Source organism: Amblyomma americanum, chromosome 2 (genome assembly GCF_052857255.1).
Source record: "Amblyomma americanum isolate KBUSLIRL-KWMA chromosome 2, ASM5285725v1, whole genome shotgun sequence".
In the NCBI taxonomy this organism is placed as follows: Eukaryota; Metazoa; Arthropoda; class Arachnida; order Ixodida; family Ixodidae; genus Amblyomma; species Amblyomma americanum.
The window spans coordinates 122,396,450-122,419,454 of record NC_135498.1 but is presented as its reverse complement, the minus strand read 5'-3'; the positions used below and the strand labels follow the sequence as shown (position 1 = coordinate 122,419,454).

General features: G+C 47.0%; 1 protein-coding gene and 1 pseudogene across 1 annotated transcript; one reads left to right on the top strand and one right to left on the bottom strand.

The window, feature by feature from the left end:
• The first annotated feature begins 13,424 nt into the window (after nt 1-13,424).
• LOC144121785 (uncharacterized) lies at nt 13,425-20,064 on the top strand (annotated as a pseudogene).
• Nucleotides 15,773-18,645, bottom strand: LOC144121784 (uncharacterized). Its single transcript, XM_077655182.1, has one exon. It carries the CDS (start codon nt 18,148-18,150, stop codon nt 15,853-15,855), a length of 2,298 nt encoding a protein of 765 aa, XP_077511308.1. The 5' UTR covers nt 18,151-18,645; the 3' UTR covers nt 15,773-15,852.
• Nucleotides 20,065-23,005: the final 2,941 nt, after the last annotated feature.

The window sequence follows — 23,005 nt, the reverse complement described above, 5'->3', positions numbered from 1 at the left end:
CGTCGACAGTGGGTCAAAGTGATATCGCGTAAGGACTGGGAGCCGAATTCTACATCAAATTATTCCGCTGTGTGTAGTAAACATTTCGTTGCATCGGACTTCAAAGAGAACTCGAAGATACGCCAGCTGAAGAAAGGAGCAGTGCCGAGTGTATTTCCCTGCAATCCGTCTTACAAGAAACCTGCCGCTGTTAATGTACGCAGCAATCCTAGCAGCCGCAAGCGCGCACCGGTGCTGGACATCAACGACAGCAGTGCAAAGAAGAGACGAAAAGCAACAATTTCAGCGGAGGCAGGTGACCCAGGACCGACTGACGACATTGCGGAGCACGATGACTGTTGCACTGCGGTTGTGGCACCAGCTACCGAACCACGCTGCGACATGGTTCCAGGTAACCGTCCATCGCCTGCGGCTTCTGCGCAAAGTACAAGTCGTACAATTTCCGAAGAAGAGCGGGTGAATACCACGGCGGCTCATGCTGAATCGGTTGCATTTGCAAGAAGAGCGTTTGGAGTGCAAACAGAAACATCTCGAACCAGCTCTTGCAGTTTCCTTCACCACAGGAAGTGCAGAGAAAAGGAGCGTGCACTTCGTCTTCAGGTCGCCAGACTGAAGCGTACGGTAGACAGCTACAAAGAAGAACTGCGGAAACTGAAAGAAGATAGCAACGTTAGTACCTTCCTTGGTGTTGCAGCTGACGCTGAGCAAAAGAGCGTGAAGGCTGCGTTCATAGTAGACCAAGTAAAGAATTACACCAAGAAGAGGGCAACGTGGGGAGAAACTACTGTCAGGTACTGTGTAGTCCTCAGAAACTTATCAACCAAGGCGTACGAGTATATTCGCTCTGAAGGGCTGCTACGCTTGCCGTGCCAAAATACCTTGAACAAGTATATAGGAACATCAACTGGTGAGGTTGGTTTCAGCCCTTTGGTCCGCTTCCGACTTAAAACAGAGATTGAGAGCTTACCTGCGGATCAATCAAAAGTGTGCAGCCTAATTGTTGACGAGATGCACATAAAGCAAAAGCTGGAATATAATAAGCAGCGAGACGCTTTTATAGGTGATGTTAATATGAGCCCTGATTTAGAACACCTGGTGCCTAGTGATCGAGATGATTACCTCGCAAACTCGCTGCTATGCTTTCTTATTTGTGGCCTGGCTGCACGTTTTAAGATACCGGTTGGATATTTTTTCACCAAGTGCTGCACAGGACCTGACCTTGCTGCAACCATCATCCATGTTGTAAAGAAGACTGAACTATTGGGTTTCGAAATTGTCCGCCTTGTGACTGATAATCACAAAACAAATGTCTCGGCAATGGAAATTTTGTGTAAGGGACAGCAAAGCACATCAGCACCACATCCAGCAAATTCTTCCAGACGCCTTTTCATGGCATTTGATCAGTGCCACATCTTGAAAAATGTGAGGTCTCAGTTTCTTGCGAAGTGCATGGGTGGACACAAAGAGATCTCATCAGCTCCCTTAAAGGAGCTCTACAAGATGCAGAAGGGCTCAACAGTGAAACCAATAAGGTTTCTGACCCGCAAACATTTGTACCCCACAAATATAGAAAAAATGAGCGTCAGACATGCCGTACAGATCTTTTCGCCCCCTGTCACAGCTGCACTGCAGTACATGAAGGATCAGGCAGGCCACACTTGCGACATTGAGTTCGCAACAGTTGGCCCAACTGTGGAATTTATGGTTGCGATGCACAAGTGGTTTATTCTAATGGATGTTAGTAACACGCAGCAACATATCCATAAGAATGATCCTGACACTCGGCACTTCACTGATCCAAATGACTCTAGGTTGGAATGGCTGGAGAAAACCTTCCTGGACTATCTGAAAAGGCTAAAGGATGAAAGTCACCCTGATAGCTTCTTGAGCAAAGAGACTTACAACGCACTGGTGCTTACCACAACTTCAAATGTAATGTGCATCAGGTTCCTGCTCAATGAAAAAAAATTCATCTTTGTGCTAACACGAAAATTCTCTAGTGACCCAATTGAGGCACTATTTGGATTTCTGCGGAGAACAGCAGGGTGCAACGATGCTATGGACGTAAGAAGTGCACTATCTGGCCTTGAAAAAATATTGAAGACCGGCATCGTTTCTTCATCATTGCAAAGCAATGTGAATGCTTCAACATCATTCTGTGCTGCCACAGCAATTTCAAGCCCCAGCACCCTGAACGCTAACCACCCAGACAAGAAATTTTTTCCAGTAGCAGCAGAAAATAGGCTGCGAGAGGTGTGTGTTAGGCAGAATCAATGGCTTCCCAATCCAGAGATTGCTAGCTTAGCTCTGATAGGAGGATATTTGGCCCGTGTTGTGGCAGAGAAGCTGTGCTGCGAAGGCTGCAATGAAATTGTTGAGAAGCCTAAAGGAAATGCTCCTGTGGATGGCCTCATTGCTTACCAAGACAGGGGAGGACTGAAGTACCCGACCAAAGAGCTAGTTTCTGTTTTGATAAGCCTCAAGAGGTTTGTGGACATTGTGCTTGATTACAGGAAAGCAATTGAAAAACCTCTGGAAACTTGTGTGGAGCGTGCTGTCAACATTCTGATGGACCTTCCAATCTTGAAATGCAAGAACGAAGACATGGCTCACAGGAAACAGTTTTTACTGCTTTTATGTCGCAAGTTTATTAAGCCGCTGCTGAGCAATCACGCCGTGAACATCACAGACAAGAACTCTGTGGCAAAAATGTACGCGAAAAAGCCATTGTCGCGGAAGGTGCTCAAACTGTAAGGAGTGGACGTCGTGTTGCTTTTGTCATTTCTAATGTTAAGTGATTTTGTCAACTGCGCCGAAAATATAATCTCCCTGCCTTGTATTTGTGTCGTCATCATTTGTCATTCATGAAGCTGAGAAACATAAAAGCATTTATTGCTCAGGATAAAGTGGCATATACTAAACGAAAGCGCGTTGCATAGCTTTTTGTGAAAAACAACGGCAGAGCTAGTGAATCGTAAAATCCACCTGCTTGCGACATATAAGAGTAATGCAAAGTTTTTGTATTCGATAAACCAAAACGTAGCGTGGGAATTCAGCTGATTCAGAAACCTGCACAGCAACCGTGCAGCGCGGGTGCTGGGCCGGTCATCGAGGGGTTGGCCGGCGATAGTGTCAGCTGGTGGCGCCGCACTGCGGCAACGGTGCGAAGCGCGGCGTCCCGCGAGCTCTCATTGTTCGGCGCACGATCTGACCGGCATCTAAAAATAGAGGAGGCGCTGGCCAGATCGGCAACGCTGACGAGACGCCGGTGTACTTTGACATGCCGAGGGCGTGCACAGTTAATGAAGTAGGAGCCCGAGAAGTAAAAGTGAAGACGACAGGTTACGAGAAGCAACGTGTCACTGTGATGCTATGCGTAACAGCCGACGGCCACAAACTGCCGCCGTATATCATCTTGAAAAGAAAAAGCCTGCCGAAGAATGAGCTTTTTCCTAAAGATGTCATCGTACGAACCCAAGAGAAAGGGTGGCAGCAGCGCCCGGGAGCATTGCTCGGCGCATCTGCAGGCACACGGTCAATGCTTCTGTTGGACGCGTTTCGTGGTCATCTCACCCCCCAGGTAAAAACAAAGCTCCAAAACAGCAATTGCGACCTGGTTGTTATTCCAGGCAGCATGACGCCAGTGCTGCAACCTCTCGACGTATCGGTAAACAAGCCCTTTAAAGCTAATCTTCGGCAGGAGTATGAAGAATGGGTGCGGAACCCCGACCGGAAGAAAACGCCGACGGGAAAGCTGCAGAAAGCACCCCCGTCAACCATCGCAAGGTGGATTTCGGAGGCGTGGAAGCGGGTGCAAGTTGATGTTGTGGTGAAATCATTTAAGAAGTGTTCCATTACAAATAACTTCGAGGGAACAGAAGACGACCTGCTCTGGGATACTGAGAGCGGCTGCTCGAGCGGTGCGACGGACTCGAGTGGCAGTGAGAGTGACGAGTAGCAGATAGCGGTGCGTTCACTGTCTGCAGCTATTTTTCTTTTGAATGTTTCCTAAATAAAATGTTTTTTTCTCGCGCCCGTTTCATCGAGATTTCGCCGCGAAAAGAGGGGCCCGGGGGGGGGTCTAGATTTTTCGAATCTAAGCACCCCCTCTCACTTTGGGCATCACGATCGTGAAAAAAAGGGGGTGCTTAGAATCGAGTAAATACGGTATTAATGACCTGGCGCAGATTACAGATATGGCAAAATTTATAATTTATGTCGATGACACTAGTTTGTACCTTTCGGGATTACCGGCAAGTGAATTACTTGTGAAAGGAAATTCTAAAAAAAGTGCTACACTGGTCCAATATGAACTCCTTAAAAATTAACAACACAAAATCTAAAGCAATAATTTTTCGTCCAGTAAACCGCACAGTATCTGCACTTACGTCGCTTACTCTCGGCAACAATAGCATTGAAATCGTCGCCAAACAAAAATCTAGGAGTCATCTTTGACGACCATCTTATGTTGTCTGACCATATTCAACATCTTACACGTAAATTATCAAAAACTGTAGGTGTCATCTGTCGATGTCGCGATATACTACCTGTAGAAATTAAGAAAATGATATACCATGTATTATTTCAATCCCAAATTAACTATTGCCACAGTCTGGGGGACCGCAGCCCGTACACATATTAACCACATTCTCATCATGCAGAAAAAGGTCATCCGTATTATTTCCTCCACCGATTACGTGGCACATACACCATCCTTATTTATACTCCACAATATTCCACCAGTAAACAAAATGTTAGAGTACAACGTCCTGCTTCCAATGAAATCCATGACCTCCCACCGTAGTAAATTTCTCCTCAAACTTGCATCCTTACAAAAAAAATGGACCCACCCAGATATACACGTCAAAGAAAAAAATGGACGGTACCTCAGGTTCGCACCAACTATGGGAGGCAAATGATGCAATTCTTAGTTCCCAACACACCTAATTCAAATGAATGGTGGTGCGAAAGTGCCGGCAATAAAAGAAATGTTTTTATGAGAAATTTTCTCAGACGTATGGAGGATAATGAGTTTTTTCTCTTAAATATTGTTTGTTGTATACGCTTGTACATTCTCACTGTGTCTTCTTATAAACAGGAAATTTCACCTCTCTCTCTCTGTTATCTCATAGTGAACATCTTGTTTTGTACTCATGTCTATTACTTAAAACTACTTACCTAGTAGCGTTGTGTTCTAAATGTCTGACCATGATTTCATGGATTGTTCTTCTTGCCTGTCGTATTGTGTCATGTTCACTTTGATTTAATTGGTAAAAAAAAATTTACATGTTTCGTCTCTATTGCGCTTCGAAAGTACATGGCTTATCCAAATTCACCCTGCACTTTATTATGTTTATGAATTTCTGTATGCTCTCTGCTGCCTTGCACTGGGCCCCGGGCCTAGTCAAGCTACTTTGTAATAGCTTTTTGCCAATTGGGCCTTTTTCTCTTTTAGAAAAATAGAGAATATATTGTTACGTGACGGCCAGCCGAAGAAGGAGACACGATGATCGATGGCAATGAGATGACTTAATGGCTGCCAGCCTAGCGCGAGCGCTCCTGCCCGCGCCACTGCGCAGTTCGTCGTCTTCTTCGTCACACTACTCGGGGCCATGATGCCAAAGCCCGTGGGCTGGACTTCTCAGGGAAAGGAGCTTTCTCAATGTACTACGCAGTTCAGACTGACTCCACCACCTACCACATGAATTGCAATAATTCAATGTATACCCAGCAAACCCTCTACCACGCAATGTTCGGAACTTACGTAGAGGATTTTGGCGTCCTTGGAAGCATCACCGAGATGCGAAACTGGGCTAAGCGCAGTGAGTTGGCTGGAGCATTCACTACCATAAAAGCAACTCATGCCCTGCTCCAGGACTACAAAGCAGTGATTCCGGTCAAGATGTCTGTTTACAGTAAACTCGCAGGAGCAACCCTCTTCAAGGGAGCAGCCACCACAACACAGGCAACGAACGCCTGTCCCATTTTCGCTGGTTACCGCAACAGGAAGTTTACCAACGAAATGAAGGAGACCCTGAAAAACGAGGAAGCTGGAGGTGCTAGCATCCAGAACGTGCAAGCCGAGGCAGCTCGTTCATTCTCCAATCAATTGATTGAACAGAAACCCATCCGTCCAAATGGCAACACCGGCTAAACGAGTGAGAGTCGACGAAGATGACCATGAGATAGGAGCTCCAGGCAGAAGCAGGATGCAGAATGTCGACCCAACGTACAAAGTAAAATCTTTGAAATTTGTTTGCGCCCTCGCTAAACAGCTTTACGACAAAGCCCGGGTAAAGATCTTTGATAACTCCCCAAAAGACGTCGTGTTTGACGCAGGCATCTGCAACATCATTTACAACATTCACCAAGTGAGGAGGCAAGAAGCCAACTCCGGAAAAGGGAGTGCAAAAGAAAAGTTCAACGCAAACGCAGGAATCCCCTTTGCTGCACACGGAACAAATGTCTCAGTGACCCCAGCTGCCCTCAGAACGATGTATGACACTGCATTAAGCGAAGCAGGACTCACCCCAGCAACTTACCAGGAGTGGGCCGGAAACATTCAGACCATTCTCACCATCCTAGTGTGTTTCGGTGAAAGGCTCAAAGAATGCAGGATTATGCCTGTTGGCATCGTGAAGCAGCGCAAGCCCGGACAACCCGAAAATGTCGTGAATGTCATGGACTTCAAGCGCCTAGGTGTTCGACCTCCACTTAGGCAGCTGTGTGCTGGAGCCGGCTTCAAACCCTATGTCAAGAGTGGACTCGCGCAGTCCCTTGGATGTATGACCCAAGTGTGCATGCTATCCATGGCACCTGACGACAAGTTTGCAAACAAATGGGTCGCCGCAGTCACCCGATCATTCGCATATGTGCCCGAGATTGAGTCAGTAGCAAGAGTGCTGAAGACTAATGGGCCGGCCCAGAACAAAGCCATTGTGAACCACCTCGGCAACATTGCAATGATCGCTGGCGGCCGCGAACAGAGGAGAATGACGCCACCACTGTCTATGCTTGTGAAGTACCTCTGCTTCCAAAAGGAAGATGGAACATGGGGTTTCCATGAAGCCAAAGCCCGTGGGCTGGACTTCTCAGGGAAAGGAGCTTTCTCAATGTACTACGCAGTTCAGACTGACTCCACCACCTACCACATGAATTGCAATAATTCAATGTATACCCAGCAAATCCTCTACCACGCAATGTTCGGAACTTACGTAGAGGATTTTGGCGTCCTTGGAAGCATCACCGAGATGCGAAACTGGGCTAAGCGCAGTGAGTTGGCTGGAGCATTCACTACCATAAAAGCTACTCATGCCCTGCTCCAGGACTACAAAGCAGTGATTCCGGTCAAGATGTCTGTTTACAGTAAACTCGCAGGAGCAACCCTCTTCAAGGGAGCAGCCACCACAACACAGGCAACGAACGCCTGTCCCATTTTCGCTGGTTACTGCAACAAGTGTGACGAAGAAGACGATGAACTGCGCAGTGGCGCGGGCAGGAGCGCTCGCGCTAGGCCGGCAGCCATTAAATCATCTCATCTCCATCGATCATCGTGTCTCTTTCTTCGGCTGGCCGCCACGTAACATTTGGTGTGAGGTGTTGGGGTCCCTTCATCGCCATCCTGGTCCCGGAGCTTCGGCGTCCTGCGCCTGCCGTGGTCGTCGGCCGTGTGTGCCCGGACCGCACCGCCCGGCTGTGCCCAGCCCGCCAGACCTGAACCGACCTCGCCGCGTACCCCAGCCCCGTCCACCGCCCCGACCACAAGACACGACGAACTGACCACGTTGCTGCGACCGGAATGACCCGACCGACCCGAGACGCTGCCCACACGTGAGGACACCGCCCCCCCTGCCTCTGCCGTTCGGTGCGTCCAGGGACCTCGGCCGTCGGCTCCTGGCAACCTGCGGCCCGGATGCTTCGTGGACCGGGACTCATTCGCCGATCGTCTCATTCACCGTGGCGGCAAGCCCTTCACCTCCTTCTTCTGTATCCAACCATTTTACAAGCCCATCGTCATCTGCAGCATTTCATCTTCAGTGCCGATCTTCTCGTTCGCGATTGGGACGATCGCTCGGTGGCCCCGAGTAGTGTGACGAAGAAGACGACGAACTGCGCAGTGGCGCGGGCAGGAGCGCTCGCGCTAGGCCGGCAGCCATTAAATCATCTCATCTCCATCGATCATCGTGTCTCTTTCTTCGGCTGGCCGCCACGTAACAATATGTTTGTATATGTATGTAATTCACCACAAAGGCAATCTTCACGATGAATTGTGCAACTGACGTACCCGTGTGCAGAAATGCAGACCTCACCTTTTAATTGCTGCCCGCATGAAGAATATTAAAAGGTTCGATAAGAAAAATTGTTGGGAGAGCTGTTTCCTGAACACCAAGAATACCGCTTCACTTGTCCCGTCAATTGCGCTCTAGTCGTAGAACATTGTGAGACAATTTATGTTCTCACTGCAGTTATGTTCTGCAGAATTTACAGTAAACAGTAGCTGCAAAAAGTGTAATTACAGTTCTCAGCCACTCAACTGCACTGAGGGTTTTCTTATGAAGTTAATTGACAACTGCAAAAAAAGGTTTTATAGGATAGCAGTTTTCAAGTCACAATTCTTGAGGTCCAAACTTGGAGGTCACATTTTTGTATTAAAGCTTCCCCTACCTTCATGGGCATGCTACAGGTTCATTTTTAGTGTCCATACTGAGGAATGTGCATGTGTGTACTAAACTCGTTCACTGATTTTTTTTCCTGATATGTTACACATATGCACTAAATCAATAATATTCATAGAGCTCAACTTATTCAAATCCATCAAACTGCAAAGAACACAAATGCATGGCATACACAAGGTAGAAAGCAAAGCAACTGTTATAAGCCCGTGTGATGCATTAGATAGGTTTTTGTTTCAGGAGCAGCGTGAGTTTGTTGCCTCGCTATGATACAAAAATCAGCAGCTAGTATGACCCAGCTGCTCACCGGTCTTCATGCGGCAGGTTACCCCTTGCAAACACATTCACATCCGCGCGGGCAGAACAGCTTCAATGTAAGAAGGTGCTCACTTGCTCCTGTATTTGATAGTTTTTCCCAACGACTCAGAGTGCAACGTGGTGGCCTAGCACAGGTGTCATCGTGTACACTATGTTACAGTAGCTCGCAAAAAGCTTGCACGACTTGCACTGGCTCTCAGCTCAGCCCAACCAGCTGCTTGTAATGTCCGGTCTTCATTGAAGGCAGACAAATACTTTTGAAGTACACTGCCTCTTCTGTACCCAGCGACTGCACATGCCTTATATACCGTATAAACGCATGTAAGGGTCGAGCCCATGTAAGGTCCGCACCCTGTTTTCTTGAAAGAAATATTTAAAAAATAATATCCGTATCAGAAAAAACCCTCCGGAAAAACGTCCCAATGCATAATGCTATTCGCTACTTGGAGCATGTGATGCAAGGGCACTACCTGATTGGCTGAATCAGTCTCCCTCATCTGCATGACACGCTCAGTCGTAGCCACAGCGCACAAGGCAGCATCATTTTGTTTCTGTGTTGGGATCAAAGCAGTATGCAATGCATCGACCAACAGTGAAATTTCACTCCAGAAACAAGTTTGGTAAGAAAGCAAAGCGAAAACCTCACAAAAAGGACACCACAGGATACACATGATGATGAACTTGCTTCCAGTGACGGTGGCAAGCCACCGCGGTAGGACTAACATGCCAGATGGCCGAAAGCAGCTCCAGCAGCAGCCGCATATGCCACGACATAGCTTTCCTGCAGCCTTCAGAGGCAGAACTACGGCAAAAGATAGAACAGCTGACGACAAATGCAGCAACTGATAGAAAGAGCGAACTTGTCGCTGACAGTTATGACAGTGCTGACACTTCGACACAACCACTCAGATGAGCTTTGTTCTCTATTGTGAGTTTAAATTTGGTAAACAACTTACTTGTGACACTTTCAGAGTGGAAAATGTGCTGCTGAGCTCTGGAACTAATTAGAGATGAGCAGAAATAAGAAGTCGTGTTAAGTTGCATCTTGTGTGCGAAGCCTGCGGCGAGACTTCATCTGCACTGGGTTTGCTGTGCATCAAGGGCACTCAAAAACAGAACCTTTTCATTGTGAACGTTCTCATGGCACGCGCAATGCAGGCTATTGGCAATCGCCAAATGGCTTTGAATGATGTATTTTCAGTAATAATGTTAGCCATTGAGGTCTGCACACAAAAACGTGGAAGGCTTTTGTGAAAAAAAAAAAAACGCTGACGTCTGCTGCTAGACACGTGGCCAGAAAACTCACGAACAAGTGCGCGCAGTCAGTTCGCAAGCTGTATGCCAAACTGAACATGAGCAATCCATTGCAGTTTCCTATGATGGATCGTAGATGATGCACGCACTCTTTTCCCTATCAGCCCGGTGACTAATGTGTTCAGTGGCTTGGTGCTTGATTATGTTTTTTGAGCAATTACTGCACTGGATGTAAGTCGGGCCCTAATGGGCCCGACACATATTTTAATGGGCGTCCTGAAGATACCCCGAGTACGCATGTACTGGTCGCACCAACTAAGTGCACAGGCAATCAGCAATTCAATGCAGCGAGATAGGTTCTTTGAACTTCGAAGCCACCTACACTTTGCTGACAGGCTGCCTGTAACTGATCAAGAAAAATCTGAAAACAAGCTTTTCCTCGTGAAGCCAGTTACTGAGTTTTAGAAAAGCATGTATAGAGCTTCCCCGTTCAGGACAGCTCTGCGTGGACGAACAAATGATCCCGTTCACAGGAAGGTGTCCAATGCGACAGTGTGTCCCAAGCAAACCAAACCCTGTCGGGCTAAAGAATTTTGTGTTGGCGGCATCAGGCGGCTTGGTTTTAGATTTTGCCATTTACGTCAGGAAAGGAACTGGGCCTTGTGGGAGCCATTGTAAAGAAACTTACTAGTACAGTGAATCGAGACGATAGAACATTTCTCTTCACTGATAGATATGTCACAGGAATGAAGCTTGCTGACTTCTTGCTCAGGAAGAACATCTATCTTACTGGGACCACCATGGCAAACCGCACCACTGGCCAGGCAGCATGAATGCCGAATGACAAAAGCATGGAACATGGAGAATCCCACTTCAGAGTATGCAGTGACGACAAGCTGTGCATTGTGAAATGGAAAGACAACAAATCAGTCATTTTGTTGCCATCTGCCTTTGGGACTGCGCCAGAAGGCAAGTGCCAAAGATGGTCAAAAGATGAAAAGAAAAGAATCGATGTCGCTCAACCCGCCATTGTAGCGAAATATGAGCGCATGGGTGGTGTAGACCTGATTGACAGGTATGTAGCTTATTATAGGATCATGGTGCGCAGTAAGAAGTGGACTGTGCACGTTTTCACCCATTTTTTTGGACATGGCCTGCTGCAACAGCTGGGTGCAGTACATGATGAACTGCCAAAAGGCCCATGATTCCAAAGAGGGATCGGCTAGATTTGCTGAGCTTCAAAACAAACATTGCTCATGTGCTAATAAATGCAGACCTTCGCCATTCACGTCAGCCTAATTTCAACGCAGAAAGCGATGAAGAGTCGACCGCTCCCAAGAGAGCCAAGGTGATTCCTCTACCGCCAGACGAGGTGCGCTACGACAGGACTGGACACTTTCCTGAACATGAAAAGCTAAAGTTCCATATGTAGTGTTGCAACCTGCAGTGAAAAGGGAAATCGCGAGTAAAGTGCCGAAAATGTAACGTGTTTCATTGCCTGCAAAATAGGAACTGTTTCCTGGAGTTCCATATGGCCCAAGTCCCAGAGTACCCACTTGGGTACCAGCAAACAAATTGCCTTTTGTTAAGATTTTTCACCTGCAACAATTTTTTAGTTGTTTTGCTGTATTTTGTATTGAGTAAAAAGTTTATAAAAATTGTTCAAGAATTAATGTCTCAGGACTGAAGAGGATAGAAGGCAGCCCATGTCTGCCAAAAAATACTTCAAAAAGGAAGGAGAAATGGAGGTCACTTGAGTGCCACAACCTGCAATACACAACAGTACTTTCTGAAGGGGACAGCACGACGTATCTTGCATTGGAGGAAAAGCAGGTTTATGCATACACACCCATTGAAAGAAAAAGAAGACTGCATCAACCATTTGCAAAAACTCAAGGGTACAGCTCTACACAATGGCCAAGCACAAAGACCTCAGTGGAAGAGAGAAATCGAATGAGGACCTCGTTAACAAAATGACCTCCTACTATGGACAGGCACTAAAGAACTGTAAAGATGTGGATGCCATGCACAAGGCAGTGGTGGCTGTACTTTACCACATCACTTCCAATGATACAACGGCCAATCATACATTTTGCCTACCAGGACCTAGGTCGTGGTGCAAGCAGAATGCAGCAAAGGCAAGGGGTGAGGAACATCAAGGTCTATGACCCTGCTCTCTATATACGAGTGCCTCTCAGAAAAGAACCTCCTTGAGCAGTGCTTGCGTGGTAAGATTCAAAACTACAGTAAAAGCCTATACTCCATGACATGGGCGCTTGCTCCTAAAGAGTCCCACACCTGATTGCTTACGGCAGAGGCGACTGTAGTTGATGATAAAATGAGGTTCAACGCCAGTAACGCAAAAACATCGGCAGCCATCCTCGGCAAGCTCAGCCTGAACCATAGTGCAGGAAGTGAAGAATGTACGCAAGAGAAAGGCCTGTGTAGAAGCAGAGCATTGGCACACAAGCATGAATCCAGTGAGCACCTGCGGCAATCCCTGAGAAAGTGCACGTTGGTGGCAAAGGTCATTCGGACTACATATGCAATGTAATTGTGCAAATATTTCTTGCTTTCACTCATTAACTTGTGTTTTTGGCCTTCTCTCAAAACTGTGTTTTGTGCTGAATTACAAGTTTGCTCAAAGAATATATCAGCCCCTAGAGTAACTAGAGCTATAATTCTTTTTTGCACTGTGAAACTGAAAGTGTAATACAGCATAGACCATTTATAACATAACCGCCTATAGTGCGGGACCGCATATAATGCGGCTTTATGTGACCACCAGTATGGTTCCCATAGAGTTTAATGTGTCAGCGTACCGCTTAGTGCGCGGTCGCGCACGACGGAAAACCGGGTATAGTGCGGTTTCCCCGAAGAGAAGGGAGCGCACCCCCCGGCACCGCGATGCCGGCACCCTCTACAAAAAGGGAGAAGAAAGCCACGAAACCCATCGCAAAAGGGGAGAAAAATAGAGGAGAGAGAGACTGTACAGCGTGCGAAGAAAGAAGTGCAGCTACCGGCCTTATCTTTTGCTTTTCTTTGTGCAGCGCCGCGAGGGCGGGGCCATGGCGGGGCGGAGCCAGACCAGCGCCATCTAGAATTTTTCAAGGCCTCCGCACTCCCGTCTTTCGCGGGTGTGACGTCACTACACTTGGCCCTAGCAGAAGCGGGCCTAGCTTTCTCGGCTTTCCGATAGATGCCACTGATGGTCAACAGCGTGTTATTTATTCTACCTTTGTTGACCGGCAGATGCACGCGCTTACGCTTGGATGTCGTATTTCTTGAACTGTTTTGTGATTATAGTACAGCACAAGGCGTGCACACTGCACGAATAGTCTTTCAAGTGGAGTGGTGGTGTCGGGAAGTGTCCAGACAACGTTGACACTGGTGGTAAAGCCGACGACCAGACAGGATTCAGTGCATTAGGCCTATGCTTGCGGTGTGGGACTGCGATCTGCAAGGTTTCTGTGTGCGTCGAGAGCAGCGATGGGTCGCTGCTGCGTACCCAACTGCCGCGGAAATTATGATAACGGTCCTAAAGTTAGACTGTTTTCATTACCGCGTGACGCTGCCCGCAGAAAGCGGTGGGTGAGAGCCATCCGTCGTGACGACGTCGACATCGGCACCTTACGCGATCCCAAGGTATGTAGTACGTCCACATGTTCTCTTCCGAAGGCGTCAAGTTTTAAAACAATGTCTATCGTTCTGTGAATCATTGCGTGTTTCTTTTTTACAGGGACATTTTGTTTACTGTGTAAAAATGATGAAAAAGATTTCCTTTGGCTCCTGTGCTGCCTGCTAGCTTCGTCCTGAAATCAAGTTGAGCTAGTCGCATATTAATGAAATACAGTTGGCTTCTGTTTGCATTTCTGGTAGAATTATTGGAATTTAGAATTTAAAGTTTTGTTTAGCCACTTGTGCCTTCTGTACTCGTCTGGAGTGCTGTGTCGATTGTGTTTCGTGATGCTGCACTTCTGATCTTACACTTGACATGGCTCTGCTTGATTACTATTTGCTGACGAATCTATACGGCACATTATATATGAAAACAAAAATACCGTTGGAGATGGTGAACGAACCCAAATCTTAATAATTGATCTTTTCTTTGGTGTGAAGGTTTGCGAGCTACATTTCAAGCCAGAGTTTCTCAAGACCACGTCTAGCTATACAGCTTCTGATGGGAGGACAGTGGAAGCATGGATGGGACTTACACGTCTGACACAAGAGGCTGTGCCAACCATTTTCCCCAATAGCCCTGCCTATTTATCACACTTTGCTCCAGTGCGTGATGCACCGGAAGAAAAACGAAGGCGGCTTGAAGCATCCCATCTGGATGAAGCGGTGCAGTTATCACTGGCAGCACGTGCTGAAGAAGAGAGCAGGAACAAGCTGGTGTCATATGATGATCTGCTTTCACGGCTTCCAGATATTCAAGTGTGCGATTTCTGGATGGTGAAGACTGTTCAAACCGCTGTCTTTTTCGTGCACATTGCAGGTGATTCAGGAGAACCAGAGGTGGAACGCTCTGTTATAGTGAGTGACCTTATGGAGGTTACAGCCTTCTGGAGAAGGGCAAAACTCTCTTCTGATGTTGTAACTATGCCTAGCAAGCTAGATGATCTGCGTACTCTTGAGTCTGTGCTAGAAAGTGTAAAAATGTTCAAAGCACCATCTGTAAGTCATGCAGATGAAAAAGTGCAGGCGTCTTTTCAGCTAGCATGCTCACTTCTCGATGACATTGCGAATGAGGATCTATTGCCACAAGAAAAGTTAAACAGCTAAATTTTTAACGGAACAGTTGCGCTTGCTCCTTAAGGATAAAAGTGCTTTGACGTATCCAGCAGAGCTTATGATATTTTCAAGCATCCTTTATACCATTTCCCCGCATGCCTATAGGTTCGTCCGCAGTACCAGCAAAATAACTTTGCCACACCCTTCTACAGTGATGAGGATTTGTGGCGAGTATCGTGCTAGTCCTGCGCACGAACAGATGAACATTTCTTAACATACATCAAAAGAAGGACGAATCATCTAAAGCAACATGAAAAAGTCGTCATTCTCATGATGGACGAAATTCACTTGACGCAGTACTTTGAGTACAAAGGCGGCTCATTGACTGGCACAGCAGCAAACTGTTCTGATGCAGCAAAAACTGCTCATGTTTTCATGACCCAGAGTTTGCTGTCAGGGCACAAGGATGTAGCACATATCTTGCCTGTTTTTAGTATCGAAGCAAGACAGTTGCACGATGTCCTCAAAAAAGTGATCTTGGAGCTTGAGAAGGCAGGACTCACCGTTATTGCTGTCATAACAGACAACAATGCAATAAACAGAAAAGTGATGTCCATGTTTTCGCCGCATAACAGGTTGGATATTCATGGTGTCTACCAAATTGTTATTTTCAAATTCCCTGACTTTTCCAGGTTTTCCCTGACCATTTCCATAAAATTCCCTGACCCACGTCCTGGAAAATAATTTAGACCACTGCTATAAAACGCAATATATTGCACAGGTAGGCATTGCACTCAAAGCAAAATATTTTATTCAGGTACATAAAACCACTTATCCACTATTGAAGAAGGTAAAATATCATTGACTAGTTGTTTCAGGCATGTTTCAGGGAGATAATTTCTTCCTCAAGACGAGAAGCCTGCAACTGTGCATCGCTGATGAGCTTTTGCTTCTTGTGTTGAAGCTCCTTGACAAGAGCAGCCACTCTCTTCTTCTTCCTTTCAGCATCTGATGCATCCAATCTCTCTTGCCTCTTTCTTTGCAACTCCTCCTTCCATCGGGCGTTGGCACCACGAACCATTTGCATCATTGTGTTCGTAACATCAATTTTGGCAACACCTCCAACAGCTGAAACTGCATCATACACCACTCTCTGTGCAATCAGCGACTCTTCTTTGAGGTTTTCGACAAGGCATTCTTTGTTTACAGAAAATCCTCGTTCCACAGCTGCATTGCCATGAGACATGCAAAGAATTAGCTTGACGAACAAAAATAGCTCTTTATGGTCCCGTGAACACAACTCAAACCAGAGCGCATCCAGCCTCTGTTCCTTTCTGTCAAAGCTCCTCAATGCCACCTGTACTGAGCTCAATGAGCATACCTCGACATAGGAACGGTGGGTACGCTCAGCTTCCAAGCCAGTCATCCACTGGTGCTCCGTTAGCACCTCCAGTGCCATGCACAGTTTTTTAGCACCAGCCTCTGGGGACAACGCACTAGCAGGGTCCAAGCAGCTTGCACCTCTGGTCAACTTGTACTGCAAAGGTGACCTTTCCATCACCTTTTGTGAACACCTCTTCACGAAGGAAATACAGTCTTTTTTGAAGCTAAGCACAGTCAGTTGCGACGGTTTTGGGATCTTGCGAAACTCATTTTTCGCAGCAAACCCAATGTCGAATGCAGCAGCAGAAACCATGTTATCTGGGTTCTCCAAGTCAATCCTAAGCAGCTTGGAGGACGTGTTGGTAGCTTGGAGGAACTCTTTTCGGATGATTCTACCAAGCAATGACCGTAACAGGCGATCCAGAGCAGGAGCAACGAACGGCAGCATGGGCTTGTCCGTCTGAAATTCAGCCAGAAATGGCTCGAGTTCTTCAGCAATTGACAGCATAAAAGCCAATTTCACAGGCAGCATCCTGTCACCTACTGCCTTTTCAACAGTGCTGAAGCTAGCGCATGCTGGCGGCTTTTTTGCTTCCTTGGAGCATTCCACATATTTCAGTAAGTTCGGAATAATGTCAAGCGCTCTCGAGATCACCTTCCTATTCTCGAGCCACCTTACTGGGCAGAACTTCAACGGGAACACAACACTGCCCGTGTAGCGAGTGTAGTCTGCGCGACGTGCTGGCGCACACTTGAAGAGATTATAGCTCCCACGAAGAAATGCTACCAGATCCCAGTGCGTCGCAGAGTGGCCTGTTTTAAATGCGCCATTGACAATGTGGAGTCCACAGCTCCCAATGTCCAGGATCTTGTGACTGTTGTCAGCTTCTCTAAGTTCTTCCTTGAGGGACCTCAAAAACTTTAAGTTGACGTTTGGCCCGTCCATCGACACTTGTAAAATCTTCATTTGCTTAATGCCTTCTGTGGCTTTCCTAAAAGCAACACTCAAATCTTCTGCGCAGGTGTGCCCCAAGAAACACGAAGTTAGGTAGCGCGTCTTCACAGTGGCATCAGTTTGGTCCCAGTACCTGATCAGTACATCCATCTGTTCTTTCTGAGTGACTTTGTTGAGTGACTCATCAAACGCAATCACCAGATAAGGAACGCTAGACAGGCTTGACAGCAACTTCTCTTGAAAGTATGGTCCAATACCATGACAAATGGTGTATCCCACTTTGTCTTTTCCAAGTTGCATTTTGGTAGCGATCTCACAAGTGGGGAACATCAAAGGAAAGAGCGAGGCAGAGGCTGCCGCTGATCGAAAAGATCCATGGGTCATTATAGTGTTCAAGCACCACATGATCTCGGCCTTTGTAACTTCGTTCTTCAATTGAAAGCTACGCACTGACGTCATCAGAGAAGGGCTAAGTGCTTCTGTGGCGGTAGTTGGAAGCATCGCCGCAGCACTACGACCACTATTGCAACCTCCGGACGAAATGCCCGCTGGTACCGCGGAAGGCGAGCCCGCATTTGTCGCAGTCTCTAAAAATGAGACGACTCGGGTCTGGGAAACGCTTTGCAGAGATTTCATAGCAGCTTGATGCTTCTTACTCTCAACATCACTAGTAATCGCCCTCTTACCCATGTTGCTCAGGGAGAATTTCTTGCAGCACATGGTGCAGCGAGCACTATTTGGGTCATTTGGCACGGGTCTAATCCATGTTGCATGTGCGGAGGTTTCCGGGTTTGTCCAATCAGGGTTGAAGGAGCATTTCTTCGACAGTGACATGAGCACTTCCACAAATATCTTCAGTTCAGGAGCACAACACAAAGGAAATTTCAACCTGAAGACCGAAATGCACGCGGTAGAGACAGGTGCGCGTGACTAGTTGCGATCACGGGGAGACGCGAAAACTAACGAACGAATGGAGTGCTATTTGCGCTATACACGCGCCTCTGGAAGTATAGATGAACAACGGCTGTACGATTCTGAGCTAGTTCGGCGTTATGAGTGGTAGCGCGCGCCACCTTGTATCAGTGACACGTACCTGCAAGCGCTTGTGGCGGATCACGGAGGCCACGGCGTACGTATCATGCGCCGCGGCCGCCCTTCACTGTACTCAAATCCGCACCTGACCGCGACTGCCGCTACTGGTACGAGCGCGCCAGCATATGTTATTTTCCCTGACTCTGCAATCTTTTTAGTAATATCCCTGACAATTCCCTGACTTTTCCCGGCGTCTTAAAAATCCCTGACAATTCCCGGTATTCCCGGTCGGTAGACACCCTGATATTGTATACCCTCACCCTGCTGACCAATCTAGGCCCCTATTTTATGTAGTGGATCCTGTTCATTTATTAAAATGTGTGAGGAACAATTGGCTTAATGAGAAAAATCCTGGGACTTGCATTTTCTATCCGGAGTTTTCAAGTGCATCATCATTAGTTCGCATTAATGGAGCTTCTTTTAAGGCACTGCGCGACATATATGAATTTGAAAGAAAAAGTCTATCAAAGTTTGGCTATGGGCTCGCATACAAAGCTCTCCACCCATCCAACATAGAGAGGCAGAACGTAAAACTAGCACTTTAAGTTTTCAATCCATTCGTTATTGAAGCCCTTAAGTCACTTGGAGCAAAACTCTGCCTGTCCTATGCTGAAGGAACGGCAGACTTTATCAGTGTGATACTCAAGTGGCGGCACATTGTGAACGTAAAAACGTCTAAGAAAGGCCGTCGGCTAAGAGACCCCAATCAAGAACCAGTGACGAGCTTGTCTGGTGTGCAAGTGCAGTTCTTAAGTTCTTTTGTCAGCTGGTTAGATGTGTGGAAAGAGGTGAGAATGGACACCGGTGCGCTGACAACTGATACGCATGCTGCACTCAGGCTCACAACTTATTCGCTGATTGAGATCTGCCGCTATTGCTTTGACGAGCTTCACTTGGAGTATGTCTTGCTCGGCAAATTCCAAACTGACAGCCTCGAAGAAAGGTTTGGAAGATACCGTCGCCTTTGTGGAACAAACTATCATGTCTCCATACAGCAAATATGAGGCGGAAGCAAAGCTAAGGCTGCAAGACCCGCTTATCTTCCCTGAAATGAGAGACATGTGGAAATCTAGCAGCAAAACATTAGATGCCAGTCGCCTCATAAAAGACTACAAGATGAAAATAACAGAAGAAGACATTAAAAGCAAGGAGTCGAGCTTGCCAGCTATTACATACATAGCAGGATTTTGTGCACATGCAGCTCTAAAAAAGATTCCTTGCACAGCTTTTGCAGAAAATCTTACTGCCCAGGAAAGAGAAATTGAGCTGGATCGCAACATAATAATTGAGAACCTGTCCAGGGGTGGCTTGAAGTTCCCGAGGCCTGTAGTCATAGATGCCGTGCTGCGAATGCAACTAGTTCTTGAGAAATTTACTACACAAGAAAATGTTGTGCAGTTTCATGCTTCCAGACATCAGAGGGAATTGCTGATTAGTTTGACACAAGAAGTAATAGACGATGAAGGATTCGATATCTGTTCTCAAGGTCATCATCCTGATGTTGTCTATCACAATATACTGTGGGCAGCAGCAAACACATTGCTTAAAAATTATGTCCAAATGAAGACAGACCTCTTAAACACTGAACTGTCGAAAAAGAAGCAGCAAAGAAAGCTCAAAACACTTTCGTGACGCAGACAGGTTGGTTGGTTGAAGGGTTTGTTTTTGTTGTTTGTATTCAGTGTATTGTAGTGTGTGTTTACAGTGTTTGTGGGGACCCCCTTTTCGTTCTTCAGTGTGCATTTGAAGCAAATCTGTCATTGTATTGTTCAGTGTTTTTTTTTTTTAAATCAGTGCTAGTTTTGGAAAATAAACCTTTTTCCTTAATGCTACTGTTGCCCACTCTCTTGTTGCTTGCACGACAGTATGGCACCGTTAAATAATGGTTTCAACCGCATGCCTTTGAATGGAACTTCATGTTGCTATGAGAAATTGCCACTAAACACTGGGCGTGCATTAAAATTCTTGGACGCTCCCATTTCACTTCGGTTCTAAGGTGAATGGGCGGAAGTAAGTAGGCGCACTCCGTCGGGGTCGGGCAAGGTATATGACGTCACGGAAGGAGCGCACAGGCCTTGAAAAAATTCTAGGTGGCTTTGGCCAGACCGAGCACCCGCGCCGCCGTCGTAACGGGGTGGGTCCCATTCAGAGGGCGAGAAGGGGAAACGTTGGGGAGGCCCATTTGCTGGGGGTGGCCGTTTGACAGGCTGGCTTTGCACATGCGACACTCTTCTGCCTTTTTTCCTGTGTGGGTGCGCACGAGTCGTCGTCGTCTTGTGATACCGAAGTGCGCTGTCAGCGTCGTAGGCCTAGCTACCGGAAAACGTGTTTCCTTGTCTTGCGTTTGTGTCGCGCTACTTTTGTCGCGCTGGGCTAAGTTGCCATGCCGCCTGATCCTTCCAACTCAAGAAAACGGCAAGCTTTATCCCTGGAGACGAAGCAAAGCATTATTAAAGACGTGGAAAGTGGCCTAAAGAAATTTTCCGTCGCGCAGAAGTACGGCATCGCCGACACAACAGTGTCTGCGATTTGGAAAAACAGGGACAAGGTGAAACAGCAACTGCAAGAAAATTGTGGATCACTAACAAGGAAGCGGATACGTTCATCAATGTATGAAAATGTCGACGCCGCTTTATTCAAGTGGTTCTGCAAGGTGCGAGCCCAGAATGTGCCCGTGAGTGGTCCGATTCTGCAAGCAAAGGCCAGGTCATTTGCAAACTTGTTGGGCCACGATAGTTTCAACCCATTAAATGGGTGGATTCAGCGGTTTAAGGACCGGCACGGAATAAGCTGCCGTGTTATCTCTGGGGAGAGCGCACAAGTTGATGATTCTACTGTTCAGGCCTGGCTCAGTATAAACATGGAGACCATGCTGGCGAAGTACGCGGAGCGGGACAATTACAATGCGGATGAGGCTGGCGTGTTTTACAATTTGCTCCCAAACCGCACACTCGCACTGTCCCACGAACGCTGCTCCGGTAGAAAGGCTTCGAAGGAGCGGTTTACCGTTCTCTTCTGCGCCAATATGGATGGTAGCGACGAGAGGCGCTTATTTGTAATCGGAAGGTCGGCGAGGCCGCGCTGTTTCAAAAAAAGAGAGTGCCTGCCGATTACATATAAGGCCAACAGGAAGTCATGGATGACTCGGGAGCTATTTGCAACTTGGCTTCAAAAATTTGACGAGGACATGGTGTCAGAAAAGCGACAAGTTGTCCTAGTTCTTGACAACTGCAGTGCCCATCATGTAAGTTTAAAGCTCAGTGCAGTGAGCCTCAAGTTCTTGCCCGCAAATACAACAGCCAAGAGCCAGCCGATGGACCAAGGCGTAATCGCTGCAGTGAAAGTGCATTATAAAAGGCGCATATGCGAAAGAGTGCTAATTAACCTTCAGCGAAACGAAGCAATGAAGGTAAACCTGCGGAGTGCTATCGACATGATCACGGCATCTTGGTGGCAGATAAAAGCATCAACCATCGCCAAGTGTTTCGCAAAGGCGGGGTTTGTGCGCAACGCCGTGGTCAGCGATCCTGATGTGAGGAGCGACGATAGCCACTGCGTCGACGATGTCGACGAAGGCCTCAACGCGAATGATGTGTGGTCGGATCTGGTGAAAATGAACATTGTTGGACAGGATGACACGTTCGAAGGCTTACATAAGCAAGCTCAGGATGTACTGCGCGCAGAAGGGCTTGAGCGAGAAAGCTTCCCAGCATCTGATCGCTGTTGAAGATGAGATGGTGCATAATGCAGTGAAGGCTCAGCGCCAGACGAAGATAACGGCATTTTTTCATTGATGAAGAAAAAAAAACGTCTTGTTTAGTGTCCAATTCTGGTGCTTTATTTCGCGTTAAGTTGTAAAATACATAATGAAAGGTGGGTTGACCATATTTGCATGTGAATAAGAGTCTAAAAATGGTGTATTTGATATAGTGCAGTGCTGCTTATAATGCGGATTTTCCCGACTCCCGCGGCCTACGTTATAAACGGTCTATGCTGTAGATTCAATGTTGGAAGCAGATTTATATTTTCAAGTGCAAAATGTTTTTGTTTTATCTTGAAATTCTTAGTCACCATGGCTGTGAGCACCAAGTTCAGTGGGCTGCCAAATCTCTAATATTAGCTCAGTCTAAAAACTGCTTCCACTGTAGCACTCTTTACAATTTATAATATCTACCTGTATATTAATATACAGGTAGATATATATACAGATGCTAAGAGAAATATACAGAGAGAGGAAAATACAGACACTGAGAGCAAGTACGATGCGTATCTGCAGGGCGATGATAACTTGCTGCTCTGTTATATCCCCCAACTTGACGAGGAAGAGGCGGTAACATCCCTTTCCAAGTCATGGCCCCGAAAAGCTTGCGGACTCGATTCCTGCAGTACTTCCATCACTCAGCACTGGCAGGCCATGGCAGCGGCAGTAAGACAACAAGTTGTGCCATGTTGCGACCTAGCCAGGCATGAGAAAGGATGTGCTGGGATATGCCCGTACCTCCTTGGTGTGCCAGGCAGCCAAGCTTCGGCGTGCAAGCCTGCTGGCATGATGAAGCCGGTGGTTAGCAACTACCCATCGCATTTGGTCGCTAACGAT